The sequence below is a fragment of the Penicillium alfredii genome (assembly GCF_028826965.1).
Source record: "Penicillium alfredii strain IBT 34128 chromosome Unknown utg000005l_segment0_segment0, whole genome shotgun sequence".
NCBI lineage: Eukaryota > Fungi > Ascomycota > Eurotiomycetes > Eurotiales > Aspergillaceae > Penicillium > Penicillium alfredii.
The window spans coordinates 8,290-24,187 of record NW_026622702.1 but is presented as its reverse complement, the minus strand read 5'-3'; the positions used below and the strand labels follow the sequence as shown (position 1 = coordinate 24,187).

The following is a 15,898-nucleotide window of genomic DNA, read 5'->3' as shown; positions in this document are numbered from 1 at the left end:
GACGGCCTAGTAAAGCATCGAGCGAATAGTCTTCACCCGATAGGCCTCGTCGTAGATAACTCGAGCCTATATAATATTAGGGAGGATAGATTTGAAAATCCTCCGTTCCTATTTTATCTTCCGGCCACGCTCCTTAGCCTTCTCCTCCTCTTAGAGATTATATAGCTAGTCGAGCGCCGCCTCCGTCTTAAGGGTCGCCCCGTCCTTTAGTAGCTCCTCGGGATCGAGGTCTATTCCCTAGTCTATCTACTACTTTAGTCTCTCTAGGTTAACAAGATCGTTGGCCGAGTCGCCGCCGCCGAACGGCCCTAAGTAAGGATCCTCCTCCCCCTCCGTACTATTACTACCCCCCAAGATCGGGGATTGAGCCCCCGGAGATTCAGGGTGGTCGACGCCGTTATCCTCGTTATTAGTTGGGTCAACCTCCTAGATCCTTATAATTAGCCACTATAGCAGTAAAGAGTATAGAATAGCCAGAGCAAACAATACAGACAGATCGATCTCGTATACAGACTAGAACTGGGGTTCTAGCAGTAGCGATAGACACTACTAAAACCGGGGTTCTAGCAGTAGCGATAGACACCACTAGAACCCTAGTTCTAAGGTAGGTATAGAATCAGCATATAGCTTACCTCGTCATTCTCGTCACCATTCTCTTCGTTATCACTCCCCTCCTCTCTTATCTCCACCTCCAGGATCCGCGCCGTCCAGGTATTATAGGACGATAGCACTACAGTCGCGGCCGTCTTCGGGTCCCTTAGGATAAGGCCGCCGATAAAGGCCTTAAAGGCTAGAGCGTTATTAAGCACGCGCTTTTGACGCGGATTGCCCTACTAGAAGTTAGCCTTGTTACCGTAGAAGATATAGATATCGAAGGCGTTACCGAAGTACCGCTCGATCTGCTCGAGCCACGTCTCGATTAATAAGCTTAGATACAAGATTAGGGTCGGCTTATACTTACGACCCGGGGTCGGGCTAGCGTTAGCCTTCTCGGCTGTATACTATATTACCGTTAGGGCTATTAGGGTCTTCCCGAGGCCGTAAACATCCCCGAGGATCCTACCGCTGATATCACTCTTCTCTTAAGCGAGTAGCTAAGCGGCCGTTATCGCCTACCACACCTTTAGCTTGGTCGGCCCGACCCCCGCCTAGGTAGTCTTAGGCTTAAGTAAGGAGATTCTGTTAACGTCTTACTCTAAGCCTAGGTCCGTACACGTTTCGGATAGTAGCTTAGTCGCGGTAGTAGCGCTATTCTTGAGCCGCTACTAGCGCTAAATCCAACTATAGTAGTCGTCTTAGGCAGACTCGCGGTCCAGCCCGGGGCTAAGGTCCTTATTCGTTATAGCCTTATAGGCGTTTACGATATCGGCCCCGATCGCGACCGCGTTATTGATGTCTCTAAGGCTACCGCTAGTCGGATTAGCGTCTCCGATATTAAAGTCGGTAGGCTCCTAGAGAATATTGCCCCTTAGCTACTTCCGATAGATAAACTAGGGGTAGAGGATTTTGTGGTCGTCGGCCGTTATAGGTGGCTTCGCCTATCGACCACGTTTATTCCTATTCGAGGCCTTTATTAGAGCCTTAACGATAAGACCCTATTCCTATTTAGTAGGCTCTGTAGGCGTTGACTAGATAGCGTCGATATCCCGGTTATTAGGGTTAGGGCTAACGTCACCTATCCTAAAGCGATTAAAGGCGAGATCCTTTAGCCCTTACCCGGAGAGTGGATTTGGCCTAAGTAGGTTTCCCCTACCTATCTAGGAGCCCTAACCCTGGCCCGAGGCAGCGCTGTTAGGCATTAACTCTGGTTCTTGCGCCGGATGACTCTAGGACTTTAGCGTCTTATTATCTATAAACTCGTCCCGCTCCTAGGCTATTTAGTATTTATTGGTTGAACGCTAGAAGAAATTAAGAAGCTTCTATACGTGTAGGATATCGTAGGGGTCGATCTTCTATAGTATCTATAAGAAGTCGGACCGCGGAAAGAGCTCGGGGGCCTCCTAGATCAACCGACACCCGTACTATACTATATTTAGGCTAAAAAGGTTATCGAGAGCGAAGTTATCTATAGCCTTATTAAAACATAGGGGGGGTCCGAGGTTATCGTGTTCGACCACTCCGGTAGTTAGGCTATCGCTATAACCTTTATTTTCACTATATTATTATTTGCTTTCTCGTCGTTAGTCTACTAGGTATATCCGAAGCTAGTAAAGCGGTTATTCACGTATTTCACTAGGATCTCACGTTTTGCTATATCCCGAGTCGTCTATATCTCGAAGATATCCTTCCCTTCCGGCAGACCTAGGCAGCCCGCGATCTTCGGGGCGGAGTTATCTATAAGCCTCACGAATCCTTTAGTGTAGCTGACCCCGGGGCAGAACGCCTTAAGATCACTATCCTTTTTACCTATGGCCGTCTTAGTCTTACGTAGGGTGGTAGTGGCCTTAGCCTTCCCCTTCCTCTTAGGTATAGTAGGTTTCTTATCTTTAGGCGATACGGCCGTCTTACCCTTCCCCTTCCCTTTCTTTAGTAGTATAGCGGCGCCGAGTCGGGGTACTAGAGTCGGAGTTAGCGGATACAGAGTATAGGATATAGGGCCTTAAATAATAGCTATCTAGAACCGGGGTTTTAAGGTCCGCCTTAAAACCCCGGTTCTAATATCGAGGGAGATATTATATAGTCCGCTATAGAGGGTAGTCTAGTATAGGCATCAGGGAGGATCTATATCTACTCAGAGAGAGAAAAGTTGGTATATCAGAGTCGGTTTTTGATAATAATATAGGTAGCGTTAATAGGAAAGTAAGGTAAGGTATTGATAGAGGGAAAGGGGTAACGAAAGATCTAGTTTTGACTTTAATGGTTAGCGATAGGGGTAGTAAGGGATAATCGATATCAGCCGGTCTTACTTACTTGGCGGGTATATTAAACCCGCAGTTGTAGTCGTCGGCGGGCTCCTTTAGAAACCCAAGGTATCAAAAGGAAAAGGAAACCAGAGAGGAGATAGAGAGAGAAGAAGAAAAAAGGGGAGAGAGGGAGAGAGAGAGAGAGAGAAAACGACGAGAGTAAAACAAGAGAAGAGAGGAGAGATAAAAGAGGAAGAAGGTTTGAAACCGCGAGAGAAAATTTATAGACGCCGCCGGCGGTATTCATATATCATTAGACATAATAGGATCAAGATCAGGCAACGGCTCAGTGATCCAGTAGAGCGCGAGGATCAGGGAATTAATAAGTACCTAGATTAGGTAGACGCACGATCTTATTTATACCAGGATCAGGAAATCAAAGAACGCCTAGATTAGGTAGAATCACGATCTAGCGCTAGAATCAGGAAACTAAACAAAGCCCAGATTAAATAAAAGAATATCGATCTTATTAACTAAAACTATAAGGGTTTAGAATCAAAGAGAGCCAACGTATAAATCAAAATTATTGGATCGAGCAGAATAGGCTTAAACGCGCTAAAAGACCCTAACTATTAAATAAGAGACAGTACGAATCATCTAGTATACTAATCAGATTTTAATCTCTACCAATATAAATAAAGAGAGCCCCTATAGGATCTCTATACCGAGCGTTCTATAGTACTAGAATTTTAGTACCCTTTTATATCTTATCTAGTTAGAATTATCCTGGCCACTACACAAAAAAAGCCATATACTTAGTAAATCTCGGTATATTTCTTTATCTATATACACGCTAACGTATAGATCCTAGTAGGGAATACCGGGGGTATTAGTAGGAAAATATATACAAAATTCCATCTTTATTTATTTCGCGGAGGTTAGGACAGACGTATATAGACAAAGAAGGTAGTAGGTCCAAATCTACCCGGAGCCAATAATAGGGCTATATCGGATCCTGGCCCGGTGCCTATATCCGGTATTAGTATCTCCCGTCTTGGCCGCCACACGTATTAAAGCCGACCCTTCTAACCCTAGGTTCTTTGTCCTATACCCCAAATACCGCCGCGTTAGATCCAGGGCCTTACCTCCTTACGCCCGAACATACTAAGTTACGCCTTACCACCGCACCCTAGCACTGTCAGGCTAACACTCTCGGTATATATATATCACACACCTGCTTAAATATATATCTCGGTCTATATACTTAATAATCGACCTCTATCTTACCTTTTATTTAACGCACATTCCTCGTTAATTAACACCTAGGGGGCGAAGATAACCCACGTAAAATATTGGAGTGATATCCCAATGGCTTCCTTCCTATATATTATACCTCTATTCTATAGAGAATCAATCCTAATAGTATACCTAGTTTACTTACCTAGTAATAGAGGTTTAACCCCCCTATTAGGTATAACGTAATTTACTTAGTAGGGCTCCACTATCTAGGCCGAATCTAGTATATTATCCCTACTCCGATATATCGCTTAGGGAACCCTACCAAAAATCACCGAGTCTATAGGGGTGGTACGCAGCTATATTAGAACCGGGGTTCTAAAGTAGCCTTAAACCCCCGGTTCTAATATAGCTATAACTATATATAGCCATACACACATATATTAAAACCCCGGTTCTAAGCCTTATACTAAAACCCCGGTTCTAAGGAGTGTGCGGCTTATACGTAGGGGCCTTTACTATATAGGGGGTGTGGAGTATACACAGAACTGTATCTAGGGCTTTACCCGTTACCCACAAAGTAAGCAGGTGTTAATTTAGCGATCGATCCCTATCCTTATATTAGTAAAATACCGGGCTTAACGAATATATATAAATTAATCGCTATTTAATCCCTAAAAACACTAGAACCCCGGTTCTAGAATATATAACAAAATACTAGGGTACTGCGTTAATAGTTAGCAGCGAGCGTTATAGCTAGGAATAGCCACGTATCGAGTACTAATCACGAGACTCGCTTAGGGGCGTAGGGTATTATTACCTTATATATAGATTTCTGTATAATACTAGAACGGAGATACCTACGAAATAGCTAAGTCTAGGCTAAGCTATAGAGGCAGCCTTTATAGAGGAGACCTAGAAGATATAACTATAGGATAGGCTCTAATACCTAACCCGTGTAAATCGCTTATAGCTAGGGATTACTAGGCTACGGTGATTAAGGTTCTAGTACTAAGAGATCCGCCGGCGCTCGTTACTAAAGAAAGCGTACTATAAATATGAGTATATCTATTTCTGCTAGATAGATAATAATAGGAAAGGCTCGATTAGGCCCGCTCGGCGGATGGCTGCGGTGGTATCTAGGAGCCCTAGCATATCCTACTCTATCTTAGCGAGGTCCTAACCCTCGGCCAAGGATAGGAAGCTATGTGGCAGGTAGCTTTTAGTATGTATTCTCAGAGCCTTTCGCCTAACCGCGTAGTTATAATAAGGACAGACTACTATACCCTATCTAGGGAAGAAGAGGAGCCCCCCAGCGACTAGGATCTAGTGGTAGTAGGAGATACCTTAGTAGAAGGTTGGCGGTTAGTATAGTACGATCGGGAGAGGCCGCGACCGAAAAGGTTAGGGGCTAGACGCCTCCTAAGCTAGCCCCCCTTAGGCTCGGTAGACTTTAAGCGTGGCGACGCCGACAAAGTCCTGTTAGAGATAGGAGGCCCGGCGGAATATAGTAAGATAACGCAGTTCGATACCGATCGGGTCTCCGGTCGGTATATTATATATCTAGTAGTGTATATTAGAGTAGTATCCTGCCTAGGCCGTAAAGATCCTACTAAATAGCTCCTTAAATATGGTTAGGTCCTCTAGAGGAGGTTGCTCTTAGAGATAGGTCTTAGTGATCGCAATCGAGGTATAGCGGTAGATAGATACTATAAACCGGAACCCCCCTTTCCCCCTAAAGAACCTATCACTAGTATCCTATAGGGTGGCTATGAATTAGTCGGCGGCTTATCGGTTATTCATCCCCGGGAGGCTGAAGAGGTAGTCAGGGGAGATCTGGCTGTCTATATCTAGGGCAGTGCGGTCGTCGCTATATATCTATTGCTAGAGGATATCAATTAGGGGGCGGATGTATTAGAGATAGTGAAGGATAACCTAGGAGACGGTCGGGGGAAGGAATCTAGCGGTAATAGGGCCGCGGTACATCCGCGAGATACTCTTATGGTACTCGGTAATAAGGAGCAATAAGCCTTTATAAATAAAGAGGTTCCGGATGCTAGTAGCGTTATTCCTCTATTTAATACTTATTAGCTCGGTCCGGCGAGCGGTCTAACCCTATATAACCTAGACCGCAACTATTAGGCGCTAGAGGAAAAACCGCACACACCATAGATATTATTAGATCTAAGCTAGGTCCTAATTAACCTTATACCGTAGAGGGTGGACCTAGGAATAAGGTATCTTATATAGTGGTAGTAGCTTAGTATATAACTACCGTAGCTAATTACGCTTAATACTAAAGAGAGAGAAGCTAGCCTTAGTCTTATCGACCTTATCCCACAAATATCCGATATTAAGGGGAGAGGGCTGCTAGCTAAATATAAGATCTAAGTAGAGGATATTAATAGTCGATCTCACTACCGAGTAGATCTAGGAACGGACCGCTATAAGAGAGATTGGGACTGGGTTTTTAAGGAAATACAACGTTTGCTTATCCTCGCTCTATTATACCATCAGCGGTCGTTGCTTATACCGGCTAATCTTTATCTTAGTTATTAGTAGACAGAGTAGCTCGGTAACCGGATAACATAATATCTAGGATATATATATTATATAGGCCCGTCGCGCGCGTTCTATCTAATACTCGAAATAGGTCCGTAGGAGAATATTAGAAATATAGTGATATGGCCGAGCCGGGACTACGTACTCTAATAATAACACCTAATATATCTATAGAAGCCCTGAGATCTAGGTGGTATAGTTCTAGGGTTCGTAAAAAGCCATCTTATCACGTTAGATATCTATTACCGCGCAGAAAGACACTAGATAGCTTTAGAAGATATCGCTAGTAGAAAGGATCCCCTCTATTATAAGATAGCTAATACTAAATAAGAATACTATCTTATTAAGCTACTCCAAAAATTTCGGTAAGGATAGCTACGGAGGATCTTGTATATCCCGATCCCGAATAGCCTAGAGCCACTTATTATTATTATTATTATTATTAGATACCTCTTTAGGCCTCTCCTATAGCTCAGACTCTATCTTAGTAAGATCTAAAGGCTGACTCTTAGAGCCCAAATCAGCCACCGCTAGATCCTACGAGGTACTTACTACGCTCTATAGACCTATAGAGCCTTGCTAATCGGTATAGGCTCGCTTCGCCGGCGAGGATAGAATTACCACAATATATAACGACTAAGTCCTAGGGCGTTTTATAGGGCCTAGAGTTAATTTACCGGCCGAAGATCTTTTATTTAGTGGACTCTAGATTTTCTATAAACGAGTCGCCTTAATTTAGAGCGTTAGATAGTTTAGTGGCAGAGGTAGGTAAAACGGGCGTAAAGCATAGGTTAGGACGCTCTAGATCCGCTGGATTATATACTACTACTTCTCGTTGAAATAGACCCCTAGGACCCTTTAGTGGTCTTTTGGCGGGATTAGAGCGGCCCAAAAGATATAACACAGCAGCCGACGCTAGTGCCGGATATATCTCGCCTCGGTTGACCTCTATAACCGACGCAGATATTTCCTAGTGGAAGCAACGCCGCCACGGCCATATCATATAAAGGCGCGGATAGGCGCGTGGGTTATATCGAGGGTTTAGAGGGCCCGCTATATCACCCGGTTAAAGGATTCTATAATCTACCCTAAGGCGAGATTGTTAACCCGCTGCTTATCCGTCTATCCCTTATTAGACCCGGCACTACCCCCCTATTGCTGTTGGATCGGGGGCAGAAGCTAGGGCGTGCCTGTATCCTTTACTAGAGCCGCTATAGCTTTAAGAGAGCGACCATCAAAGAACCTAAGCTAGTTGGTCAATTGGAGCCACGGCGAGCTATTATCCCTTATATAGTAGTCCTATAGACTAAAGATCCCTAACGCGCGGGAAGCCTCGGCGAGTCCTCGATTATACTCTTCCTGATTATTCCGTATACCTTAGATCCTCTATTTATCCTCTAGGGTCTTAGTTATCTATCCCGGGAGCCTCGGGGCGGGGCCCTATTGTAGCTGACTAGGACTCGGACTCGGGCTCGGACTTAAGGGGATAGATATCGGCTAGGGATCGAGGAGGTTAGGTAGCGGTTCGTCACTCGATAGGAATTAGATAGTAGGCGTAGACACGTCTAGTACTGCCAAGATCTATTAATTAGCTATAAACGTCTTTCCTATAAGAGAGCCACGGAGTCTCAAAGAGACGTCCAATACTACTATACCTAAGGTATCACTGTCTACTCTAGTATATAAACCGAGCGTACTATCGACCTCCCGCTCTAATGACTCCTCTAGCTATAGGCTAGTATCTATCGATAAATCCCTAATATCCGGCGGGGAATACGGGCTTTGACTAGACGAGGTTAAGTCTAATGACTCCTCTAGCTATAGGCTAGTATCTATCGATAAATCCCTAGTATCCGGCGGGGACTCTAGGCCTTGGACGGGCGAGGTTAAGTCTATATATAACGTCGTAGGCCCCCCTTATTCTAATAACCCCTATTCACCACGTGGCGCGTATATAGCGTCTGTTTTAGATACTACCTACTACTAACAGAACTTTATATAGGCGAGCCAGCGTTGCCCTTGTAGGTAATTAATCAGTAGCCGTAGCCCGGCTCTGGTATGCTCCGCCCGGTAGTGATTTTGGATACGCTTATAATTAGTGCCCCGGAGCCCACAGTGGCTATATTCGAGTATATTATACGTAGGGAGGCATAGCACCGGCGCGGTACCGTCGCGTGGCGCCCTAAAGTCGGCGTGGTCTTCGAGGGGACTTACGTCGGAGGGAATTACCGAGATCTATTATCGGCACTCTACTAGGTCTCTGATCCTATAAGTTTTATTCAAATACCGCTCTTTTATCCGGTTAAGGATAGCGAAGCTATAAGGGCGGTAGATAATCACACGGTGCTCTATATTAAAAAAGAAGTAGAGTAGCCCCCTAGATGATTAGGTCGCTATTGTGTACTATAGTAGGGATTACGTGAGCGAGAGAGTTTAGGGGTATCTATTTTAGCCTTAGTGCCTTAGTGCCTTAGTTACTGTACTACCTAATACCTCAGTTAAAGAAATCTACACGTCTATTATAACCGGGGTTTTAAGACACCTATATTAAGCCTCAAAAATCAGGTTATATTATACGTATATTTTATAAGCAACTACCTTAGAACCCTGGTTTTAATCTCTACGCCTAAATATCAGAACCCCGGTTCTAGTATAGCCTATAGCAATATTCGCGATATCGATCAATTCTATAAGCAAAAATCTTAGAACCCCGGTTCTAGTATAGCCTATAGCACTGTATTCGCTATGTAGATTAATTTATTCTATAAAAGGTGTGATATCTACTCTAATCTCATCTAACACGTAGGGTATCTAGATAAGTGACTGCCAGAGAAGTACCAAGGTCTGGACCAGCAGCACGTAAAATATGAAGTCTCCTAGCTACTCCATCCGTTCAAGAAAGGCGTCCAAGGTAAAGGCTTCGTCGGTATTAATAGGTAGGATCGGAGGGGAGGGGTCCTAAGGAGGCGGGGCACCGTTTACCGCGGCTGGCTCTTCGGTGACCTTATCGGCTTGATTAGGGTTAGGGTCCACAATATTCGATATAGCTCGCGTTGGGGAGTTAATAGGGGTGGGCTAAGGCTTATTAACCGTAGCTTTATTTATAGGAGGCTGGCTGTCTCCGAGGAAAACATAATATATAGCCGGGTGATATATAGTCGGGAAAGCCCGCGGGTCTAGGGGGTTATTAAAAAAGGTCATTTCTTTGGCGCGTTGGTTAGCTAGGAGTAAGAGAATTTCTCTTGTATGGATTTGGCGGGATAAGAGGATCTATAGAAAGCCTTAGTTTAATCCCAAGCCCTCTATAAGTAGATAAGAGCTTACCGGTAGATATTAGGTCTTTGCTCGGTTATACCGGTAGCATAGTGTATTAGGCTTAGATCTAACAGGTCGTACGTATTTAATAGTAGGGTGCTTCTTCAAACGAAGGAAACACGCTAGATAGGGTAGCACTTCACTAAACAGGGTAGCAGTCTCCTCAGCCGAGGCTATAGTAGAAGATAGGGGAAGAAGATGATTTAAGAGAAAAAGAGGGCTCGGAAAGCTAGAGTAAAAAAAAGGCAGAGAGCCAGGGTATAGATATAGATAGGATAAGGACAAATAACAAAGAGTAAAAATTAAGTAAGGAAATTTGGATATAAAGAACAAAATAATAAAGATCAAGAGATAAGAGAGAAAGAAGAAAGAAGAAGAGAAGAGAAATCAGAGATGGCTAGTATTTATAGAAGAATATCAGAAGTAAATAATCGAAGTAAATATTTACTATCATTACTTTCTAAGTATAGTAGATTAATAAGATAGATTTTAATAGATGATATCGATTCTCTAGACCGAGAGGATTATTTTGATATAGGGATAACGTCTAGAGGGTCTATATTAATAGAGATATAAATCCTTCTTCCTTAATATTATAATATATCTAAGGCTATACCGGGAGCGAGATATACTACGCGTTGCTTTTCTTTATTAGGGGGTAAAGTTGATTAATTAGTGATAGAAGGTATATGATCACTATATATTTAGGATGCCTACGGCCTATATATACTAAATCTAGAGTAAAATTAGAGATATTCTAATCTACTTAACTTTCGATCGATTTCTAATAGTAGATCTATTTTTCTAGAATATTTTTCTAGTATTTTACTTAGATTCTCTAGAATAGAAGGAGGATTTTAATAATTCGTCGGCCTCGATACTTTATAAAATCAAAATATTAAAAATCGAGAAAGATTTTTATATTATATTTAGATTCTCTACGTCAAGAGTATTATTTTGATATAGCTATAAGCTATAGGGGTAGTATAGATCCAAAGATATAGGGCTTTCTATTTTCGGTAAGATCTATACCGGGAGCTATACCTAAGGGATATACCGGGAATAAGGTACTCTAGGGGTAATATAATAGATTACCGGGGTTAAGTTAGGGTAGGAGGCCTAGAGCTATACCGGTAGCGATACCGGGGGGAAGGTAGTCCGGGCGTAGTAGATGTTTGCTAAGGGGTAAAGTCGGTAGATTAGTGATATAAGGTATATGATTACTATATATTATTAATGCCTAAGGCCTATATATACTAAATATATAGTAAAATCGTCGATATTCTCATATATTAAAGTATCGATATATTCTATCTATTCTATCTATTTTTCTAGAATATTTTCTACGAAGGGTTATACCCGGAGGGGACCCTAAGCGTAGGATATTCCAGGGGTTAAAATCAGCGAGGATCTCCTATTTAGTAGTAATCTAGGGGTAGTATACTCGAAGCTCTACTACAAGAGCTATACCGGGGGCTTTCGAGTCTAGGGGTGATCTATTTCCTTCGGTGTATCACTAATTCGATTAGTAAGAGAATATCAACTTCTACTATATATTTTTGATCGAGAGATATCGTAGAATCTTTATATATCAGAAAAAATAACGAAATTACCAAATATAGTTTTCGATTTTGGGCGTAGATCTATACTCCCAGCTATATATATATATCGTGGAGAGCCGAGGGAAAAATATATTTTGTAATTTTTTCAAAAGTGTTTTTATATATTTTAATATTGTAATATATATTAGATAGGTAAATTAGGAGAGATATATATATATATATAATAGAATTTATTATATTAATAGTAAGCGTAGCGAACCGCTATAGAATAGGGTAAAAAAGTAGTAAGTTAATAATATAGTAGATAATAATAAAATAAGAAAGAAAAGAAAAAAGGGAAATTATATTAAGTTTATTTTTTATGATTAGAAATAGGGGATAATAGGATAATTTTTTAGTAGTAAAATAAATTAATAGAAAATAGATATTAAGGGGTATAGTGGTTAGGGAGATATAGTGGTTAGGGAGATATAGTGGTTAGGGAGATATAGTGGTTAGGGAGATATAGTGGTTAGGGAGATATAGTGGTTAGGGAGATATAGTGGTTAGGGAGTATAGATTTAATAGTGATTAGGGGTTTAAGAGGTAATGATAATAGAAAGTAGAAAAAAAGAGGATAATAAAAAAAGAGAATATATTATAGGATAGAGAGAGGGATATATATTAAGTAAAAAAGGAGATTTTATAATTAAATAAGTAGAGGATATAGAGAGAGAGATATATATAGAAATAGAAATAAGAATAGAAAAGATATAGATAGTAAAGGAGGATATAGAAGAGATAGATAGGGGTTAAAGAGTAGTAGTAGTAGTAATAGTTAGGAAATAGGGATTTAATAGTAATAAGGGTAGAGAGAGGGGTTAGGAGTAGTAATAGTAGTAGTTAGGGAATAATAGGAATAGTGTTTAGGGGGAATTATAGTAATAGGGGATAGGGTTAGGAATAGTAATAATAGGAGTAGTAGTAATAGAAGGAATAATAGTGATAGGGGATAGGGTTAGGAATAGTAATAATAGGGGTAGTAGTAATAGAAGGAATAATAGTAATAGTTTTTAGGGTTAGAAATAGTAGAAATAGGAAGGGTTAGTAGAAATAGGGAGAAGAATAGGAATTAGGAATAATAATTAGTAGTTAGTAGTAAGGAAGGGAATAAAAGGGTAAATAGAAGAGAGAGGAAGGAATAAAAGGGGTAGTAAGGTAATAAAGGTAAGGATAGATAGTAAGAGGGGTAGTAGTGGTTAGGGAGTAGTAGTGGTTGGGAGTAGGGGAGTAGGTGTTTGATAGTAGTAGTAGTGGTTGGGGGTAGGTGTTTGATAGTAGTGGTTAGGGAGTAGGTGTTTGATAGTAGTAGTGGTTAGGGAGTAGGTGTTTGATAGTAGTAGTGGATAGTAGTAGTAGTGGTTGGGGGTAGGTGTTTGATAGTAGTAGTGGATAGTAGTAGTAGTGGTTGGGGGTAGGTGTTTGATAGTAGTGGTTAGGGAGTAGGTGTTTGATAGTAGTGGTTAGGGAGTAGGTGTTTGATAGTAGTAGTGGTTAGGGAGTAGTAGTGGTTGGGAGTAAGGGAGTAGGTGTTTAATAGTAGTAGTAGTGGTTGGGGGTAGGTGTTTGATAGTAGTAGTGGATAGTAGTAGTAGTGGTTGGGGGTAGGTGTTTGATAGTAGTAGTAGTGGTTAGGGGTAGGTGTTTAGGGTTTAGGGTTTAGGGCTACAGGGGATTCCCCGGCGCGGACGTGGCTCCACGTCCGGGATCTGGGGCCTCCGACTGGCGGGATCGGGGGTCCGGGTGGGGGGTGGGGGGCCGGGTGGACCCCGGGGGGATTCGGGGTCGGCACGTCCGCCACAGTGAAGACGGAGGTGGCTACCTTTCGATATTACTGCGGTCGCAGCGGGGTGAAATTTTGATATCTTATAGGGGGAATTCAAGAGAGTAATCTATTCCAATATCAGAGAAATCGAGACAGGGGAAGGCGATCGAAATCGATAGTCTAAATCGGAGACGAAGTTTTGATGGGGTAAATTACGCGGACCGACCTAATACCGATATTAGATATTAGCAAAGGGGTAATCTATGAAAGATATACCGACGCTCCTAGATCAGCGATACCACAGGTAATCTATCTCGCCACCCTAGCGGCAAAACGCCAGGTATCGACACTGCACCCCAGCCAAATATATATCTCTCGGTCTCGCTCTATATATATAGCTATATATATCTACTACCCCCCCCCCCCTATACCATCACTACCCTACTACTACCATCTACTATTATCTATTATCTATTAAGTTCGCCTACCTACCTATAATATATAATATTATATATATATATATATTAATAATAAAAAGAAAGAAACAAAGAGAGAGAGAGAGAGAGAGAGAGAGAGAGAGATCTATTATAACACATAAATAACACACAAATAATAGTAATAGTAAAGAGGAATAATAGATAATAATAATAATAATAGTAGTAGTAGTAGTAGTAGTAGTAGTAGTAGTAGTAATAGTAATAGTAATAGTAGAAGAAATAGAAATAGGATAATAGGATAATAGGATAATAGGATAATAGGATAATAGGATAATAAGATAATATATAAGATATAAGTCTAGGGGGGATTACCACTCTAGCACTACTCTATCCTGCTATACTACGCTGGCTGGTGTTGAGAATCGGGTCGATAATTGCCCCCTATAACCTTAGAATTCGATAGGCAGTATAGGAATTCTCTCTATATAGGATATATAGTAGTATATATATATCTATTGGTAGGGGAGGGGGGGGGGGGGGGGTTGGCGGGCCGGCGCGGTCGATTCGGGTGGTAGGGTCACATAACGGCGATACTATGCTAGTCACGAGGCCTATTATAAATATTTTAAATCCAATCCCTTTTTAGTATATATATAGGATATTAATATAGAATAGGCCCAACATCATCGAAAAACTCGAGAATGAATTCGATTAATAATATATGATAATATATATATATATATATATATAGTATAGTATAGTAGTGATAAGAATTCCGATACAGTAGATTTTCTGGTAGATCCCGATTCCACCGGCCGCGGCGAGTATTTCGATATAGGGATAGGCTATATGAGGCGTCAGGGTAGGATAGGTAGAGGCGAAAATAGGGGATATACATATATATATATCTATAGTAGGAGTCTACCGGGTAGTATACCGGGAGCGAGGCGGTCCGGGGGTCCGAATAGCGCTATAATCCTCGCTCTAGGGACTAATTCGGAGGTAGTATACCGGAAGCGATCCCCGGAACGACCCCGGAAGCGATATAGTCTAGGGGTAGGTAATTTTCTCTCGGGGCAAAAGTCGCTAGAATAGCATACAAATATATGATCCCACTATATATTTAGAATCCTCTCGTTCTCTCGTTCTCCCCTATTGTAATATAGCAAAAAAAATATTAGAAATCACCTTTTTATTCCTATATTTTTTATTTTTATTATTATATTATTATTTTTTAATATTTTCAATATTTTTCTCTGCTACGAAGGATCCGATTGATTAATATCGGATAAGATATAGGGGGTAGAATCAAGGTTCTGCGGGGTTCCCGGGTCACGTGATATACCCAGCCCCAAGAAATATCAGATTCTGTATCCTTACTATTCTCTCGCTATTCCACCCCACCAATCGAATCTGGAACCCTTTTTTTTTGACTATTTTAACTATTTTAACTATTTTGCCTATTTTGCCTATTTTGCCTATTTTGCCTATTTTGCCTATTTTGCCAATATGTCAACCCCCCAGTTGCCCCCCTTTTTCGTCTTTTTTGATGAATACCAGGTTTTGATCTGCGCGCAGTGCCAGCATGCGATTGGGCCTACCCAGGCAGATAGGCACCTTCGCTATCATCTCAAGGCGGCCACCCCTGAGCGGAAGGCCTATCAGGCCTCGCTTCGCCAGCTACCTCTTATCTCGCTTACGGGGGTCTATCAGGGGATTCAGGCTAGGCAGCCAGTCCCCCCTCTCGCAGGTCTATCGCCCCCCCAATCGGGGGTTCGCTGCCAAATCGATAGCTGCCCTGCTATTCTCTCTAACCAAAGCCAGGCGAGAGATCATCTTACCCGCAAGCACCGAATCTTCGCTTCGGGGCGTAGGGGGGTCCTTACTCGCTGCTACTACCAGGCCTTACAGAAGAATGCATACCTATTCGAGACCCAGTCTACCCCGGCCCCCGCCCCTACCCCCGGTACGCAGCGGCCTATTCACCCCCCGCCGCCTCGCCTCGCGCGCCCCCAGATCGACGACATCGCCGCCGCCTTCGAGCGCGAGCTTCGGGGGGATGAGAGGCCCACGCAGATTGCCTCTTTCGGCATGCGTAGCGAGGCGAATAGCTTCGATAGGCACTCGCACTATCGGGAG

The 15,898-nt window shown here is 42.3% G+C and overlaps 1 protein-coding gene across 1 annotated transcript; it reads right to left on the bottom strand.

Moving 5' to 3' along the window:
* Nucleotides 1-249: 249 nt before the first annotated feature.
* Nucleotides 250-1,799, bottom strand: NUU61_003448 (uncharacterized protein; the record flags this gene model as incomplete). The annotated part of the gene is made up of 5 exons (XM_056654030.1): nt 250-426; nt 633-790; nt 854-1,001; nt 1,117-1,148; nt 1,772-1,799. The coding sequence occupies 5 exons, from the start codon at nt 1,797-1,799 to the stop codon at nt 250-252; spliced, it is 543 nt and encodes a 180-aa protein (XP_056512057.1).
* Between the last annotated feature and the right edge of the window lie 14,099 nt (nt 1,800-15,898).